The sequence below is a fragment of the Myotis myotis genome, unplaced genomic scaffold (assembly GCF_014108235.1).
Source record: "Myotis myotis isolate mMyoMyo1 unplaced genomic scaffold, mMyoMyo1.p scaffold_m19_p_2, whole genome shotgun sequence".
NCBI lineage: Eukaryota > Metazoa > Chordata > Mammalia > Chiroptera > Vespertilionidae > Myotis > Myotis myotis.
Window position 1 is genome coordinate 91,546,846 of NW_023416324.1, and position 15,100 is coordinate 91,561,945.

At 42.0% G+C, this 15,100-nt stretch overlaps 1 protein-coding gene across 3 annotated transcripts in view; it reads right to left on the reverse strand.

Annotated features, from left to right (window-relative positions):
- CDYL (chromodomain Y like) overlaps positions 1-15,100 on the reverse strand; it is a 239,474-nt gene that overhangs the window by 18,784 nt on the left and 205,590 nt on the right. For 2 of the 3 annotated variants that reach the window (XM_036347827.1, XM_036347825.1), the window contains exons 3-4: positions 2,171-2,427; positions 631-803 (exon numbers count right to left, since the gene is read on the reverse strand). In XM_036347827.1, the coding sequence (XP_036203720.1) occupies positions 631-803; positions 2,171-2,427 (430 nt within the window). The remainder of the gene's footprint in view (positions 1-630; positions 804-2,170; positions 2,428-15,100) is intronic. The other variant, XM_036347826.1, reaches the window with a different exon arrangement.

The window sequence follows — 15,100 nt, forward strand, 5'->3', positions numbered from 1 at the left end:
TGTGTGTGTGTGTGTGTGTGTAATACATATTTAAAAATGTTTAGAAAATGGTTGGGGAAGACATACAAATGAACTGTAGATGGGGGGTGAGATAGAGAAAACTTTTACTTTTTACTCTATGTTATAGTTTTATGTGTCGTTGACGCTCAGGATAAATTTGAAAAAGAATGTGTACTGCTTATACTAAAAAAAAAAAAACACAACAAAACTTTTCGTGTGATATTATGAAACTGGATCATCACAAAGCCTAGACAATTTATTTTAGAGTCAAGCAAATATAAATTATTATGTGAAAGAGAATGCATCTTTATTTAAGGGGCGAAGACAGAACACACTCATATGACAAATAATGTGGCTATATGCTATTGTATACTCTAATCATTAAATGTTCCCTGAGTACTTCACAGGGTTTGAGCCAGACTTGAAATCAGTTATTTGCTCAAGGCAAGTAGTAACGTATGCCAGGCCCACAGAAAAGATAGATGATTTAATTACTTTTACTACTCGTGTCTCCCAGTGGAAGGAGATGTACATTTCATTCACAAGCTTGTTTAAGCCTGTCCTATCAGCCATTGGTAACTAAAAGCAAAACACTCAAACCAATGTTTTAAAAATGCCATTCATGCATACCTGATAGCTTCAGCCATTTTAGTGCTTTCTCTTTTTCTGTCATCTGTTAAGCGCCGTATGAAATAAAGAAAGTCGAGACCGCAGCAGAAGACGCTGCCCACCGCGCTGAGCAGCACGAGCTTGCTGTCGTCGGCAGCAGCCGTGCTCAGTGCGCTCTGGACTTCTTTCATTACCTGAAAGTCACCAAAAATTAAAGTGGCAAAGAGTATTTTTGATACAGAATCCTAAAAGCATTTCATTGTGGAATATCTAGATCTACACAAAGTAGATTTACAGCCTAATACTGTTCCCTGTATCTACCACAATTTAAAATAACTCACAGATTTCTTATTTCTGTAACCAAAGATTGGGAATGCTAGCCAGAAAGTATAATTGGAAAGACATGTGAATCTAAGTTACCTTAATATCCCAGTCATTGTGGCTCTCACAAGATAAGGCAAATTACATATTATGTCCACTTGAAACAGCAGTTGACACATTCAACCATTGAAAGAAACCAGTTCAGTTCCCTGGGTTTTGTTGTTGTTGCTGAACACCAGCTTGCCACACTTGAGACAGAAATCCCAATAGTGTGGTGCTTAAGTGCATTAGGTGCTAGGATCTGAGCATGGAGACTGTAAGAAAGGCACAAAACCATTTGGAATCATCTCTGCAGCATTTACAAATAACCAATGAAGGGGCTCTGTAGTCTGAAAATGGACTGGGAACCAGTGCCGAACTGGTTTGTCATGTGACCCTGGCCAGATATACAAACTTGATGCAGTTTGGTTTTCTTGTTTGGGAAAAACTTGACCTCGCTGCTCACAAGTGGAAAACAAGCAATTACCAGAACTTTAAATTTTAAATAAGGTACAATGCGAGTTCAAATACTTCTGATTTTAGATATTACTAGAACCAAGGTTATCTATTTAGGTCAAAGAATTAAACCTTTGCAAGCATTAGTTTCCCTTGATCCTTGAAAACTAACTTTACCAGGTACTACAAGTAGTGAACATGTGTTGAAATTGTTGTAGGTGTTAAGTTCCACTTCCATGCTGAAGATTGACTGGGAATGATGTTAAAATACTCTGAACGGGTTGAAACCCAGGGTTATTTCAGTCTTGTTACAACAAAGAACCCTTTGAGAATCTGATGACGAGATAAAGAAAAGAATGTGCGCACACACATTCTACATTAACTTCAGGGAGGCGGGAATCTCCCAGATGCCCCACACGCCCCCAGGTTAAGAGCTCATAACCTGGAGCACAATTACCACCTCCTCCATTCAGAACTCTGGTTCCTGTCCCAATCCACACCCTTGACAATGAAGATGGACACTCAACACATGCATACTGTCCCGACTTCACTGCAGTCATGAGGGTTACAAGGACCAAGACTGTCACACTTCACCTGTGCTTCCTACCTCCTGGTGGTTACTATGAAATGGCCCAGAAGGAGAGTTAGAAAAACACACAAAAAAGGGCCAATTTGGCTGAGCAGGCCTGGCAAACAGGGCCTGGAGAAACAGGACGCACAAAGCAGCCCAAGGAACATTTCTCACCTCTGGATTTAGTGAGTTATTCTCTGATGATTTTGTTGATAACAAGATGTGGGTGAAGCCATCCTGCTTCCTGACGACAATATCTCTGTATCTGTAGGCACTTTCTGTTTGCCTCACACTGAAACGCAACCGCTTGTCAAAAGGCTGGTCTCTTCTGTCGTCAAGAAATTTCCTTTTCCCGGCTGTCACTCCTGTAACAGATGTCTGTATGTTGGTTGTTCCATTAGCTGTTAATGCGTCCATAAACGGAGATGTACCTGCCAAGAGTTTGAAATCACAGTGGTCTGTGATGTCCTGCTACCAATTTCACTCCCAGTGTCATCTTTGAATTAGTTAAAAATGTTCCTTACAAACTCAGAATTGTAACGTTTTAATGCAAGAACATTAAAAATCAGAAACTTTGGAAAGCCTACTTTTAAGGGCATTTGTTTTCCATCAAAGTCTGACAAGGAAATCACCCTCTTGCTTATTTTGCCTAAAAAAGAAAGATGGGAAGGTATTTGCTGAAAGAAGCAACAAAATTTGAGACTTCTGAAGAATGGTATTAAAAGAGAATGGGTCTCATGGATAATACCTATTCCAGGCTTGAGAAGTTGAAAGGAAAAAGGAAACTGATTCAAGAAAATATCTTATTAGAACCAAAATAATCTATCAACTTGTGCAGACACACGATGCAACCACCAATTTATTTTTTTAAAAAATATTTTTTATTGATTTTTTTAGAGAGAGGAAGGGAGAGGGATAGAGAGATAGAAACATCTATGAGAGAGAAAAAATAGATCAGCTGCCTCCTGCATGTCTCCTACTGGGGATTGAGTCCGCAAACAAGGTACATGCCCTTGACCAGAACTGAACCCAGAACCCTTCGGTCCGTGGGCTGATGCTCTAGTCACTGAGCCAAACCAGTTAAGGTGCAACCATCCATTTCTGCGGGGCTGCTCTACCAATTGGTGCCATGGCTGCCACTGCAGACCACCAGCCCTAGTGAGGTACTCAAGATACTCAGGAGTTCCTTTGGATGTCCTGGGATGTGACCACTTATGATGCCTGTCCAGGGGTCCTAGCTCTACTACATGTTCTATCACTAAAGACAGCTCTCTTTCCTGCCACCAAAAGTTCCTGCCTGTGGCAGCTCCTCAACGTCAAACCTGGCTGCTGTTTTTCAATTCGTCTTAAAGATATGATCTCCTGAATTTAATATTTATTATGATAAAGTCAAGAGTTTTATTTAATACTTTCCTAGGGTTACCAAGAAATGTCAGGGTAAGAATTCAAGTATTAGGTAAATAATTATCCTCCTATTTATATGACCTGTCTACATATTATCTAACCTGGTAATGAGTACACAGAGCCTTTGGGTAGAAGAAAGGGAAGGAAATGTAAGAAAACTGCTTAATAAAATTAGCAATGGAGAAGTTAAGTTCTCTAAGAAGAAGAACATGATAAAATATGAGTTGGAAGCATTTCCTCCAAAGGGAAAGAATAGGCCAAGGCCACCAAAGAAGATTCACAACAGGACATTTAGAGAAGTCAAATCATTTCCGATGTAAAACCACCTGATTTTTATTCAACTGGCACAAGTATTTTGGAAAACTTTTTTAATCAATTCAGTTTGTTTAAAAATTGGAAGAGATTAACATACATGTAAATAGTTCAAGAGTCTAAAAATGTAAAAAAGACATATGGTGAAAGGCCTCCCATCATCTCCCCGTCTCTAAGGTGCCATCTACCCAGGACCCTCAGCCCTCCAGTTAGCCACTGTCTGGTTTCCATGTATCCTTGAAATATCTGTGGGCCCTGAGGAAAAACAGATCTGATGTAAACCCCAAGAAGAAATGTATATGTTGAAATAAACTTCCAATGATGAACTGAAGGTCCAAATTTTATAAAGAATGAGTCTAGCAGCCATTTGCTGACAGGGGCTCCTCCAATACTCTGTATATTGGGAAAATCCTTAGACTGAACTCTCGGCTTCCCACACTGTGGCCTGCTTGTGTAGGCTGTCTGAGTCACCCACTGCAGGGAAGCCCTACTTTCATCTTTCTATCAGTGGATTGAAACCTGTTCCGTTCAATCAGAAGTGGACAATTGTATCCTCATTTACTTTTATAACAACCAGTCAGAATTGTACAATTTGGACTAACTGGGAACCTGGTTGGAAACTTTCTTGATAAAAGGTAGCCTCATCCTAGCCAGATTTGGTCAGTGGTTAGAGCCTTGGCCCGCAGATGGGTCTTGGGTTCGATTACTGGTCAAGGGCACGCACCTCAGCTGCAGGTTTCCCAGCCCAAATAGAGGTGCATGCAGGAGCAACCAATCAATGTGTCTCTCTCATGTCGATGTTTCTTTCTCTCTTTCCCTCTCCTACCTCCCTTCCACTCTCTCTGGAAATCAGCGGAAAAAATATCCTCCAGTGAGGATAGAAAAAAAGGGCAGCTTCCCCTCTGTCTCAGTGGAGTGCACTTTCAGTTTGCACTGGATGCTGTATTTTCCCAGTTTGCAAACTGTTTCTCCTGAAAAATAAAATAAAATAAAATAAAATAAAATAAAATAAAATAAAATAAAATAAAAAGAAGTCTCCCCTTTCCTGCACCTCTTGGGGAATTTTGGTTTACAGTATATGCAAGCAGATAAGAATATAAATATTTCTACTTCAACCCTCCTTTAAAAAATACAAATGGTAGTATACCAGACATAGTGTTTTGTCATATCTTGTTTTTATTCATTTGCTTTATCTTAGAAATTGTTGTCTATCAGGCCAGTTTTCTTATTCTTTTCTAAAGCTGCACAGCAGTCCACTGAATAAATGTACTATAATTCATTTTACTAACCCACAGGGCAACATACACTAATATCCAACAATTTTTTGATATTTCAAACAATACTGTGACACATAACCTTGGCTTATGTCATCCCAATGCTGGCAAATCTATAGGATACGCTTCTAAAGGATTTGTAACCTAAAGTATGTCTAACTGAAAGAGGATTTAATAAGCTGTTACCAGTAAGACAAGCTGAATCCTTCTGAGGACCCTTTCTCTTTCTGTTAACCTTCCATCTCTCCGGTATCAGATCATTCCCCATCTGTGTTCAAAAATGTCCTCCAATCTTTTCTACTCTAGATATCCCCTCTAATCTGCTCTTCGCAGCACTATCTTCTACTCACATGTCCCTTACAGCTTAACTTGGTCTATATTTGCTGTCTCCACTTTCACCTCTGTCCATCATTCCTCAACCCACTCCAATTTGAAGCTGGAGTTGACATGACCAGACAACTTCTTGAGAACAGAGAAATGGATCATGAATGATTATGAACTACAGAACCTAGTGCCCAGGAGACAGGGATACTAATAGGAGAATTTGATGTAGCTGAAGAAGGATGAGATGAAGATAAATTAGATTTTATTCAGGTGAAGTTGCTACTGAGCACAAAAGAGGGAGCAGAAGTCAAGGCTGGAGATAAGTACTTGGGAATTGGTGCCCATAAATGATTGCTGAATTGAGAGTAGGAACACCAAAGGGAAGAGTGAGGAATGAGCCTGCTGGGGAGAGCCATGTGCAGGACCAGGAGGCAACAGAGAAGCCAGAAGGCAACAACAGGCTTCCCAAAAGGAAAGAGAGAATGCCATGGCAACAGGATGTGTCAGTAGTGGCATACACAGAGAGGTAAAGGAGAATGGAGAAGAAGTAATTGGAGGGAGGGAAAAAGGGGAGATTAGAAGTCATTAAAAAACTCAGGCAAGTTGTTTCACTAGAGTACTAAGGGTAAAAGCTAGACTATAGGATTCAAGAAAGACAGATAAAAGTTGTTAAATAAAAAACATAATGTTCAAATGAGGAATGTGCTAAAATGATGCTTCAAAAGCCCAGCTGACATGGCTCAGTGGTTGAGTATTGACCTATGAATCAGGAGGTCATGGTTTGGTTCCCGATCAGGGCATATGCCTGGGTTGTGGGCTTGATCCCCAGTGTGGAATGTGTAGAAGGTAGCTGATCAATGATTATCTTTCATCATTGATATTTCTATCTACCTTCTCCCTGTCTCTTTAAAATCAATAAAAACATATATATTTTTTAAATGCTGCTTTAAGGAACAGAGAAATACAACTGCAGGTGAGTGGACAACTGATCTTTAGGTGATGGCTGACAATAATGATTTCCCTGACTAAAAAGAGATCACATCAGAAATAATCCTGTGCAGATGCAAGCTGGAAGGCCACATGACTTGGGGGTAAAGGGTGAGGTGACAGAGGTGTGATGAGTGGAGACAGGCTAGAGGCTCCAGCCTTCTTGGGAAGAGGGATTCTTGCAGACTACACATGCCAGGGTGATAACAAGTGAGAGCTGTTTGGGTCTTTAAAAGTTACTAACTCCAAACTAGTTTTTAGTTGGTGCTACACCAATGCACATTAGAATGCTCTCAGCAACAGAGGAGGCAGTGTTGGCCTAGGTAGCAGGCTTTTACCAGGACAAAATCCCACACTGTTCGTGTTTCTCAGTGTCATTTCTTTTCCTATTTAAAAAAGCCACACATTCCTTAACTCTCCAAGAAGTTTTCCTGGTGGCTTCCTTCCACAAAGCAGGATTTCTAGGATACGAAGTGCATGTCGCCTTTATACATGAATCAGAAAAAGCCCAACTTTTTTTTTTTTTTTTTTAAGGCAATGGGTCCTATGGAGCTATCCATGGTTCTGCAAATTTAGAAATGATTCATGTTGGCTCATGCTGACCAGGACTGTTGAACCTGGCCTCCATCTTCCTGTTAAAACTGTACTGGCTCAAGGTTGCCATTACAGTCCCTGCTGATTTCACCCACCCCAATATGACTCCCGAGATCCTCTGTTGTCCACCTATGGGGCGATATAACATCTCTGTGGCCTAATTTAGGGAGAGAAGTGTTTACAGCTGGACTGTCTCAGAATCAGACTGCCAGCACTGAGCTAGGTCCTGACTCTTGGCGGGAGTATCAAATGGCTGGTTTCTTCTGCTTATCTAGATGGCAGGTCAAATGCCACCTCCTCAGAGAAGCCCTCTTGAACCACCCCATCTAATGTGGGCCCCTTCCCATCACCATTTTCCAATTGCCCCTCTTTGTTTTTTGTAGCACTCCTCACCAGTTATTCCTTTCTCATTTGATTTGTATTTATAGTACTAGAGGCCCGGTGCATGGAATTGTGCACTGGTGGGGTCCCTTGGCCTGGCCTGCGGACATCCCCTGAGGGGTCCTGGATTGTGAGAGGGCACAGGCCAGGTCGAGGGACCCCACCGGTGCATGATCAGGGCTGGGGAGGGACCCAGGGTGTGTCCAGCCCATCTCGCCCAGTCCCAATCAGCGGGACCTCAGTAGCAAGCTAACCTACTGGACAGAACGCCTGCCCTCCAGGGGCATCAGTGTGCATAATGGCAACTGGTCGAACTGTCGAATGAATGGTCAGACACTTAGCATATTAGGCTTTTATTATATAGGATATATTGTCATATTCCATACAGTTCCATGAGAGCAGGATCCCTGTCTGTCTCATTCACTAATGTATCTCTTGTGCTTAGAACACATAATAATATTTACTAAATAAGTGAATAAAAGGGACTGTAAAGTCCTTTTAGTCCAGCTTCCTCCACTTAGAGATCAGAAGATAAGTGGCCTGCCGAAACCTCACACGGCTGATTACTTTGTGCCAATCTGAGGACAGTGAGTACTGCACTATAGAGCAGAATCAACTGCTAATGACTAATTCAAAGGTAAACACTGAGATTCAGGGAAAAAAATCCTCCACAATTCAAACTGTGTGAGAATTTATTGTGACTCACCAGACAAACTGATCCAATGAAAACACAGAAGCCTGTCTCAGTGAACTGATAGTTTCTTAAGGATATGAATTCAGAGACTACTAAATGATTTTCTAGGGTTTACTGGCATAAAATTCAACTAGAAAAAACACCATTTTAGTGTCTCTCCTAACATGCTTGACAGCAAAAACAGTACCTTCAAATGTATTGTTAACTTGTTAAAATTTGCTGCTTTAAAAGCCTGTCTCTGTAAAAATGAAATGTGCCTTCTGCTTTCAACCACAAGAGGGAAACAGTATCTGGATCTCCTCACTTGCCAGTGAAACTAAAAAACTGAACAATAGCCATGGAATAACCACTTCAGACACGGACAACAGGCAGTGCAGGATCATGCTCTTACAGTGAAGGGAACAAACAAGGTGGGCCCAGCAATCTTCTGATTTACTGGCTGGAGGCCATTTCCACGCTGCAAGTGCAGGGAGGGGAACTCAGATACTGCCTGCAAAAACGCTGAACTGAGAACACAGACTGGCTGTGAGGAGGCCCAAGAGGCTATATTTTGTGAGATGGTGTATTGAAAAGGAGGGAGCTACACAAAAAGTTCCAGAACTGCCTAGGGATCCACTTGAGTTGAACACCAATCTGAGCATGCATAGGGTGAAATCCACAAGGCTTGGGAGAGAACGATTACCTGTAAAGTGAATAACTGCCAGAGTTCACAAAGCCTGGAAGCCCTCACCAGCCAGAATGGAAAGACTTCATTGACTACACAGGGCATTGGGTAAAGAGCCCAGAACAAGTACTAGCTACATTATAGAGCAGTGGTTCTCAACCTTCCTAATGCCACAACCCTTTAATACAGTTCCTCATGTTGTGGTGACCCCCAATTTCATTGTTACAAATTGAACATAATTAAAGCATAGTGATTCATCACAAAAACAATATGTAATTATATATGTGTTTTCTGATGGTCTTAGGCGACCCCTGTGAAAGGGTCGTTCGACTCCCAAAGGGGTTGCGACCCACAGGTTGAGAACCGCTGTTATAGAGGCTACTCTAGAACGGCACTAACAAAGCTTAAAAATAAGCCTTCAAAGGATCAAACCAATATCTAAGCAACAACTGGCTGCCAAAACAAACCTAACTAACACTGTTAAAGGAATACAATAAAATCCAACATGTAAAAGTCACAACATTTACCAATCAAAACTTGCTAAACATGCAAAGAAATAGTAAAATAACCCACTGGGTGGGAGAACATATTTGCCAATGTCAGATCTGATAAGGGCCCAATCTCCAAAATTTATAGGGAACTCATACAACTTAACAAAAGGAAGATAAACAATCCAATCAAAAACTGGGCAAAGGATCTAAATAGACACGTTTCAAAAGAGGACATTCAGAAAGCCAAGAGACATATGAAAACATGCTCAAAGTCACTAATCATCCGAGAGATGCAAATCAAAACAACAATGAGGTACCATCTCACACCTGTCAGACTGGCTATCATCAACAAATCAACAAACAACAAGTGCTGGAGAGGATGTGGAGAAAAAGGAACACTTGTGCACTGCTGGTGGGAATGCAGACTGGTGCAGCCACTATGGAAGACAGTATGGAGTTTCCTCAAAAAACTACAAATGGAACTCCCATTTGACCCTGTGATCCCACTTCTAGGAATATATCCCAGGAAACCAGAAACACCAATCAGAAAGGATATATGCACCCATATGTTCATAGCAGCACAATTCACCATAGCTAAGATCTGGAAACAGCCTAAGTGCCCATCAGTAGATGAATGGATTAGAAAACTGTGGTATATCTACACGACGGAATACTATGCTGCTGTAAAAAAGAAGGAACTCTTACCATTTGCAACGGCATGGATGGAACTGGAGAGCATTATGCTAAGTGAAATAAGCCAGTGAATGAAGGAAAAAAACCACATGATCTCACTCATCCATGGATAATAAGACCATTATAAACTTATGAACAATAATAGATATAGAGGCAGAGCTGCCTCAAACAGATTGTCAAACTGCAGCGGGAAGGCCGGGGAGGGTTGTGGGGCAGGAGGGAGGGGGGTAAGAGATCAACTGAAAGACTTGTATGCATGCATATAAGCATAACCAATGGACATAAGACACTGGGGGATAGGGGAGGCCAGGGGATTGTCAAGGGCGGGGGAAAAATAAGGACACATATGTAATACCTTTGTAATACTTCAAGCAATAAAATAAATTAAAAAAAAAAAAGAAATAGGAAAATAGGACCCATAACCAAGATTAAACAGTTAATGGAAAGAAAGCTAAAAATGAGAGATGAAGGGATTGTGAAAAAAGGATATTTCCACAACTGTTATAAATAACCTCAATGTGCTCAAGGAATTAAAGGACAACATGAACATGAGGAAATGGAAGAATAGAAATAAAAATTTCATTGGATGTGTTTAACAGGTTGAATACCACAAAAGAAAAGATCAGATAACTTGAAGGTATATCTATAGACTCTACCCAAAATGAAGCAAAAAGTGAAGACAGAATATACAATGAATAAAGCCCACGTGTGCTGTGGGATAACATCATGCCGTGGAGCATATGTGCAATTTGAGTCCGAAAAAAGGTGTGTAGAAAATATCTGTAGAAAATAATGGCTGAAAGTTTTCAATAATTTGTTGATAACCAGAAGCCTATATACCCAAGGAGCTTAACAAATACCAGTTGGGATAAACACAAAGAAAAACCATACTATGGCACATAATTACCTACTGAAAGATAGTGATAAACAGAAAATCTTCAAAGCAGGGAGAGAAAAAGACATATTAGATACACCATCAGAACTGCTTATTTTTTTTTCTTCAAAAGTGTAAAAACAGAAGAAAAAGAAGGCATTTTTATTTTTTAATATATTTTTATTGATTTCAGAGAGGAAGGGAGATATAGAAATATCAATGATGACAGAGAATCATTGACTGGCTGCCTCCTGCACGTCCCCTAATATGGATCAAGCCCACAACCCGGGCATGTACCCTTGACTGGAATCAAACCCAGGCCCTTTCAGTCCACAGGCCAATGCTCTATCCACTGAGCCAAACTGACTGGGGCAGAAAAAGCATTTTTAATGTGCATGAAAGAAGAGAAGCCAACTTGGACATATGGTATATATGTAGCATTAATATCCTTCAAAAACAAAGCAGAAGTGAAAACTTTTCCAGAAAAAAGCTGAGAGAATTTGTAGCCAGTAGATCTCTACTATAAGAAATGTTAAAGTTCTTCAGGTAAAATGATATTGGACAGAAGTCTGGAAATATACAAAGGAATAAAGAGCACCAGAATTGGTAAATATATGGGTAAAAATGAACCTGCACAGATTGCATATAAAGTTAAATGAGTAAAACCCACTTTGTATACACTATGCAAACACATGAGAATATCTTCAAGAAATGGACAACTTTTTGGGAAAACATGAATTCTTAAGACTGATCTCTGACAGCAGAAACAAAATGAAAAAATTACCAAGGAAAGATAAAAGTACAGTTATGAAGGAATTATCTCTGAAAACCACTTTCGGACTAGGCAAGGTAAGGAACAGCCAACTATAAAGTAAGTGTCGGTGCCAAGGAAAAAAGAAAATCTACCAAATTCATTTGTATTCTGATGTCAGAACTTGACATAGATGACATAAAACAAAATCAACACACCATTCTTACTTATTACTTACTTGTGGGACCACAATCCTATTTTATTAACACCAAATACTGTGAAGCTACCTTTCTCAATTTTAATTCTAACACACTTCCAATCACAATCTCAGTAGATTTGGTTGGAAGACAAGCTAAGACGTGTTTGAAAAGAATAATGAATGAAATATACCTTACTAGCTATATATTATACTAGAGGTCCAATGCATGAAATTCGGGCAAGGGGCTTGGCCCTTGCAGCAGCCTTGGCTGCCGTGTGGCCCTGCCCCCTGACCATTGGTTGTTCTGGAAGGTCGTCCTGCAGTCTGGTCTAATTAGCATATTAGCTCCTTATTATTTGGATAGCTACATTAAGGACATGGTTTTAGTATAGGGAAAATGACAAACTAGACTTGGGCCTAAAAACATAGCTCCTGCCCTACCTGCTTTGAGTCAGTGGATCGGGAGTCAGACCCCCTCGCTCCCCCTCTCCCACCACCCCAGACTGAAGGGTCTTGGGTTCCATTCCGGTCAAGAGCAGGTACCTCAATTGCCAGCTCTATCCTGGCCCTGGGCAAGACACGTGCAGGAGGCAACCAATTTTTTGTTTTGTTTTATTGCTTAAAGTATTACAAAGAGTATTATATATGTCTCCTTTTTTTCCCCTTCTTGACATTCCCCCGGCTTCCCCTATCCCCCAGTGTCTTATGTCCACTGGTTATGCTTATATGCATGCATACAAGTCCTTCGGTTGATCTCTTACCCCCCTCCCGCCCCCCAACCCTCCCCCAGCCTTCCCGCTGTAGTTTGATAGTCTGTTCGATGCTGCTCTGCCTCTGTATCTATTTTTGTTCATCAGTTTATAATGGTCTTTATTATCCATAAATGAGTGAGATCATGTGGTATGTTTCTTTCATTGACTGACTTATTTCACTTAGCATAATGCTCTCCAGTTCCATCCATGCTGTTGCAAACGGTAAGAATTCCTTTTTTTTTTTTACAGCAGCGTAGTATTCCATTGTGTAGATGTACCACAGAGAGAGGAGGCAACCAACTGATGTATCTCTCTCGCATAGACGTTTCTCTCTCTCTCTCTCCCCCCACTCCCTTTACTCTGTTTAAAATTTAATGGAAAAATATCCTTGGGTGAGAATTAACAAAACAAAACAAACAAATATAGCTCCTATGATGATAATATATGCATTACAAATCAACACAAGTCAGTATGGACCATTCATTTGATAAATGGTAATGAGCACTCACCGGTGGGCTCAGTGGTAGACCAGTGATGGCGAACCTTTTGAGCTCGGCGTGTCAGCATTTTGAAAAACCCTAACTTAACTCCGGTGCCGCGTCACATATAGAATTTTTTGATATTTTCAACCATAGTAAAACAAAGACTTATATTTTTGATATTTATTTTATATATTTAAATGCCATTTAACAAAGAAAAATCAACCAAAAAAATGAGTTTGCATGTCACCTCTGACATGCATGTCATAGTTTCGCCATCACTGGGTTAGACTGTCGATCTGCACACAGAAGGGTCACAGGCTAGATTCCCGGTCCTGGAGGCAACCAACTGATGTGTCCCTCTCACATCAATGTCTCTCTCTCTCTCACCACCCCCTTCCCTTCCTTGTTCCCTTCCATTTTTTCTAAAAAATTAATGGAAAAAATCTCCTGGGGTGAGGATAAACAACAACAACAAGCTGGTAAATTTAATAAACTGTCAAGGCAGAATGGGTCTCAACCTCAAAAAAAAAAAATTCAAAACTGGTTTTTAACTATCTTGGATATTCATGACCATTGCTTTCTTTAGTTTAAGTTAGAGAGTAAGCACTGTAGTTTATACAGAATTATTAACTCTTTATAGAGTTTGACATTTCAAAATACTGTTATCCATACCCATTGAACTGAATCCCATTTAACTATACAAAGCCCACCATTTTATTCAGACTATGTAATCTGCAAACTGAATTTATTAGAACTTTTCAAATGAATATGAAAGGCAGGCTTTAAACATCAGCATCCCATTTTCCCACATGTTAAATAAAGCCTTTATAAATAATTATAAAAGTATCTTTGCTCCAACTCCTTCAATTACACTTTCCTGTCCATAAGGATCACTGGGTTTAAGGTTATATACACTCACCAGAGACCCAGTGCATGAAATTCCTGCATGGGGCAAGCGGGGGGCGGGTGTGTGGTCTCCTCAACCGGCCTGCACCCTCTCACAATCCGGGACCACTCACTCCTCACCGCTCACCTGCCTGTTCTCATGCCTGTTTGCTCCTTACCACTCAGCTCACTTTTCCTTAGTGCTGCCACAGAGGTGGGAGAGGCTCCTGCCACTGCTGCTGTGCTTGCCAGCCATGAGCCTGGCTTCTGGATGAGCAGTGCTCCCACTGTGGGAGTGCACTGACCACCAGGGGGCAGCTCCTGCGTTGAGCATCTGCCCCCTGGTGGTCAGTGTGTGTCATAGTGACCGGTCGTTCTGTTGTAATGGTCGCTTAAGCTTTTATATATATAGACTAGAGGCCTGGTGCACAAATTTTTGTGCACGGGGGGGAGGGGGGGGCCCTCAGCCTGGCCTGTGCCCTCTCGCAGTCTGGGACCCCTCGGGAGATAACGCCCTGCTGGCTTAGGCCTGATCCCGGGTGGCAGAGGGCAGGCCCAATCCCTAGGTGCAGCCCCTGGTCGGGCTCAGAGCAGGGCTGATTGGGGAGTTGGGGCGCCGCCCCCTGTCATGCACAGAGCAGGGCCGATCAGGGGGTTGGGGCACCGCCACTCTCACACTCAGGGCAGGGCCAATGGGGAGGTTATGGCTCTACCCCGTCACACACAGAGCAGGGCCCGTGGCGGGGAGGGGGAGGTTGGGGTGCCGCACCCTGTCACACACAGAGTCGCAGGGCGATCAGGGGGTTTGGGCACTGCCCCCTGTCATGCTGATCCCAGTGCCGGGAGGCCTCGCAGCTCGGCTGATCCCGGTGCTGGGAGGCCTTGCTGCTCCGCTGATCCCGGTGCTGGGAGGCATATCACCCTTTTACTATATAGGGTAGAGGCCTGGTGCATGGGTGGGGCCTGCTGGTTTGCCCTGAAGGGTGTCCTGGATCAGGGTGGGGGTCCCCACTGGGGTGCCTGGCCAGCCTGGGTGAGGGGATGATGGCTGTTTGCAGCTGGTCTGCCGGAAGCCGGTCCATCCTTGCTGCTTGACACAGTCGCTGCAGGAAAGAAACATCTGCACAGCATATGTTTCAAGGGACCTGGCGTATATAGCATACTGTTCTTAATATGTTTGCTCCCCTTAGCGCTGTGTGTTTTAACCAAGGTCACCTCTCCGAGAAAGGTTGTTTCCCCAGGTAGGAATTTTTCCCTGAAGTCAGGGAGGGGATGAAACTCCTTAACTAAGTGCCAGGCGGGTAGTTAATCACTACAAACAATCATGCTTAAGCTACATAATC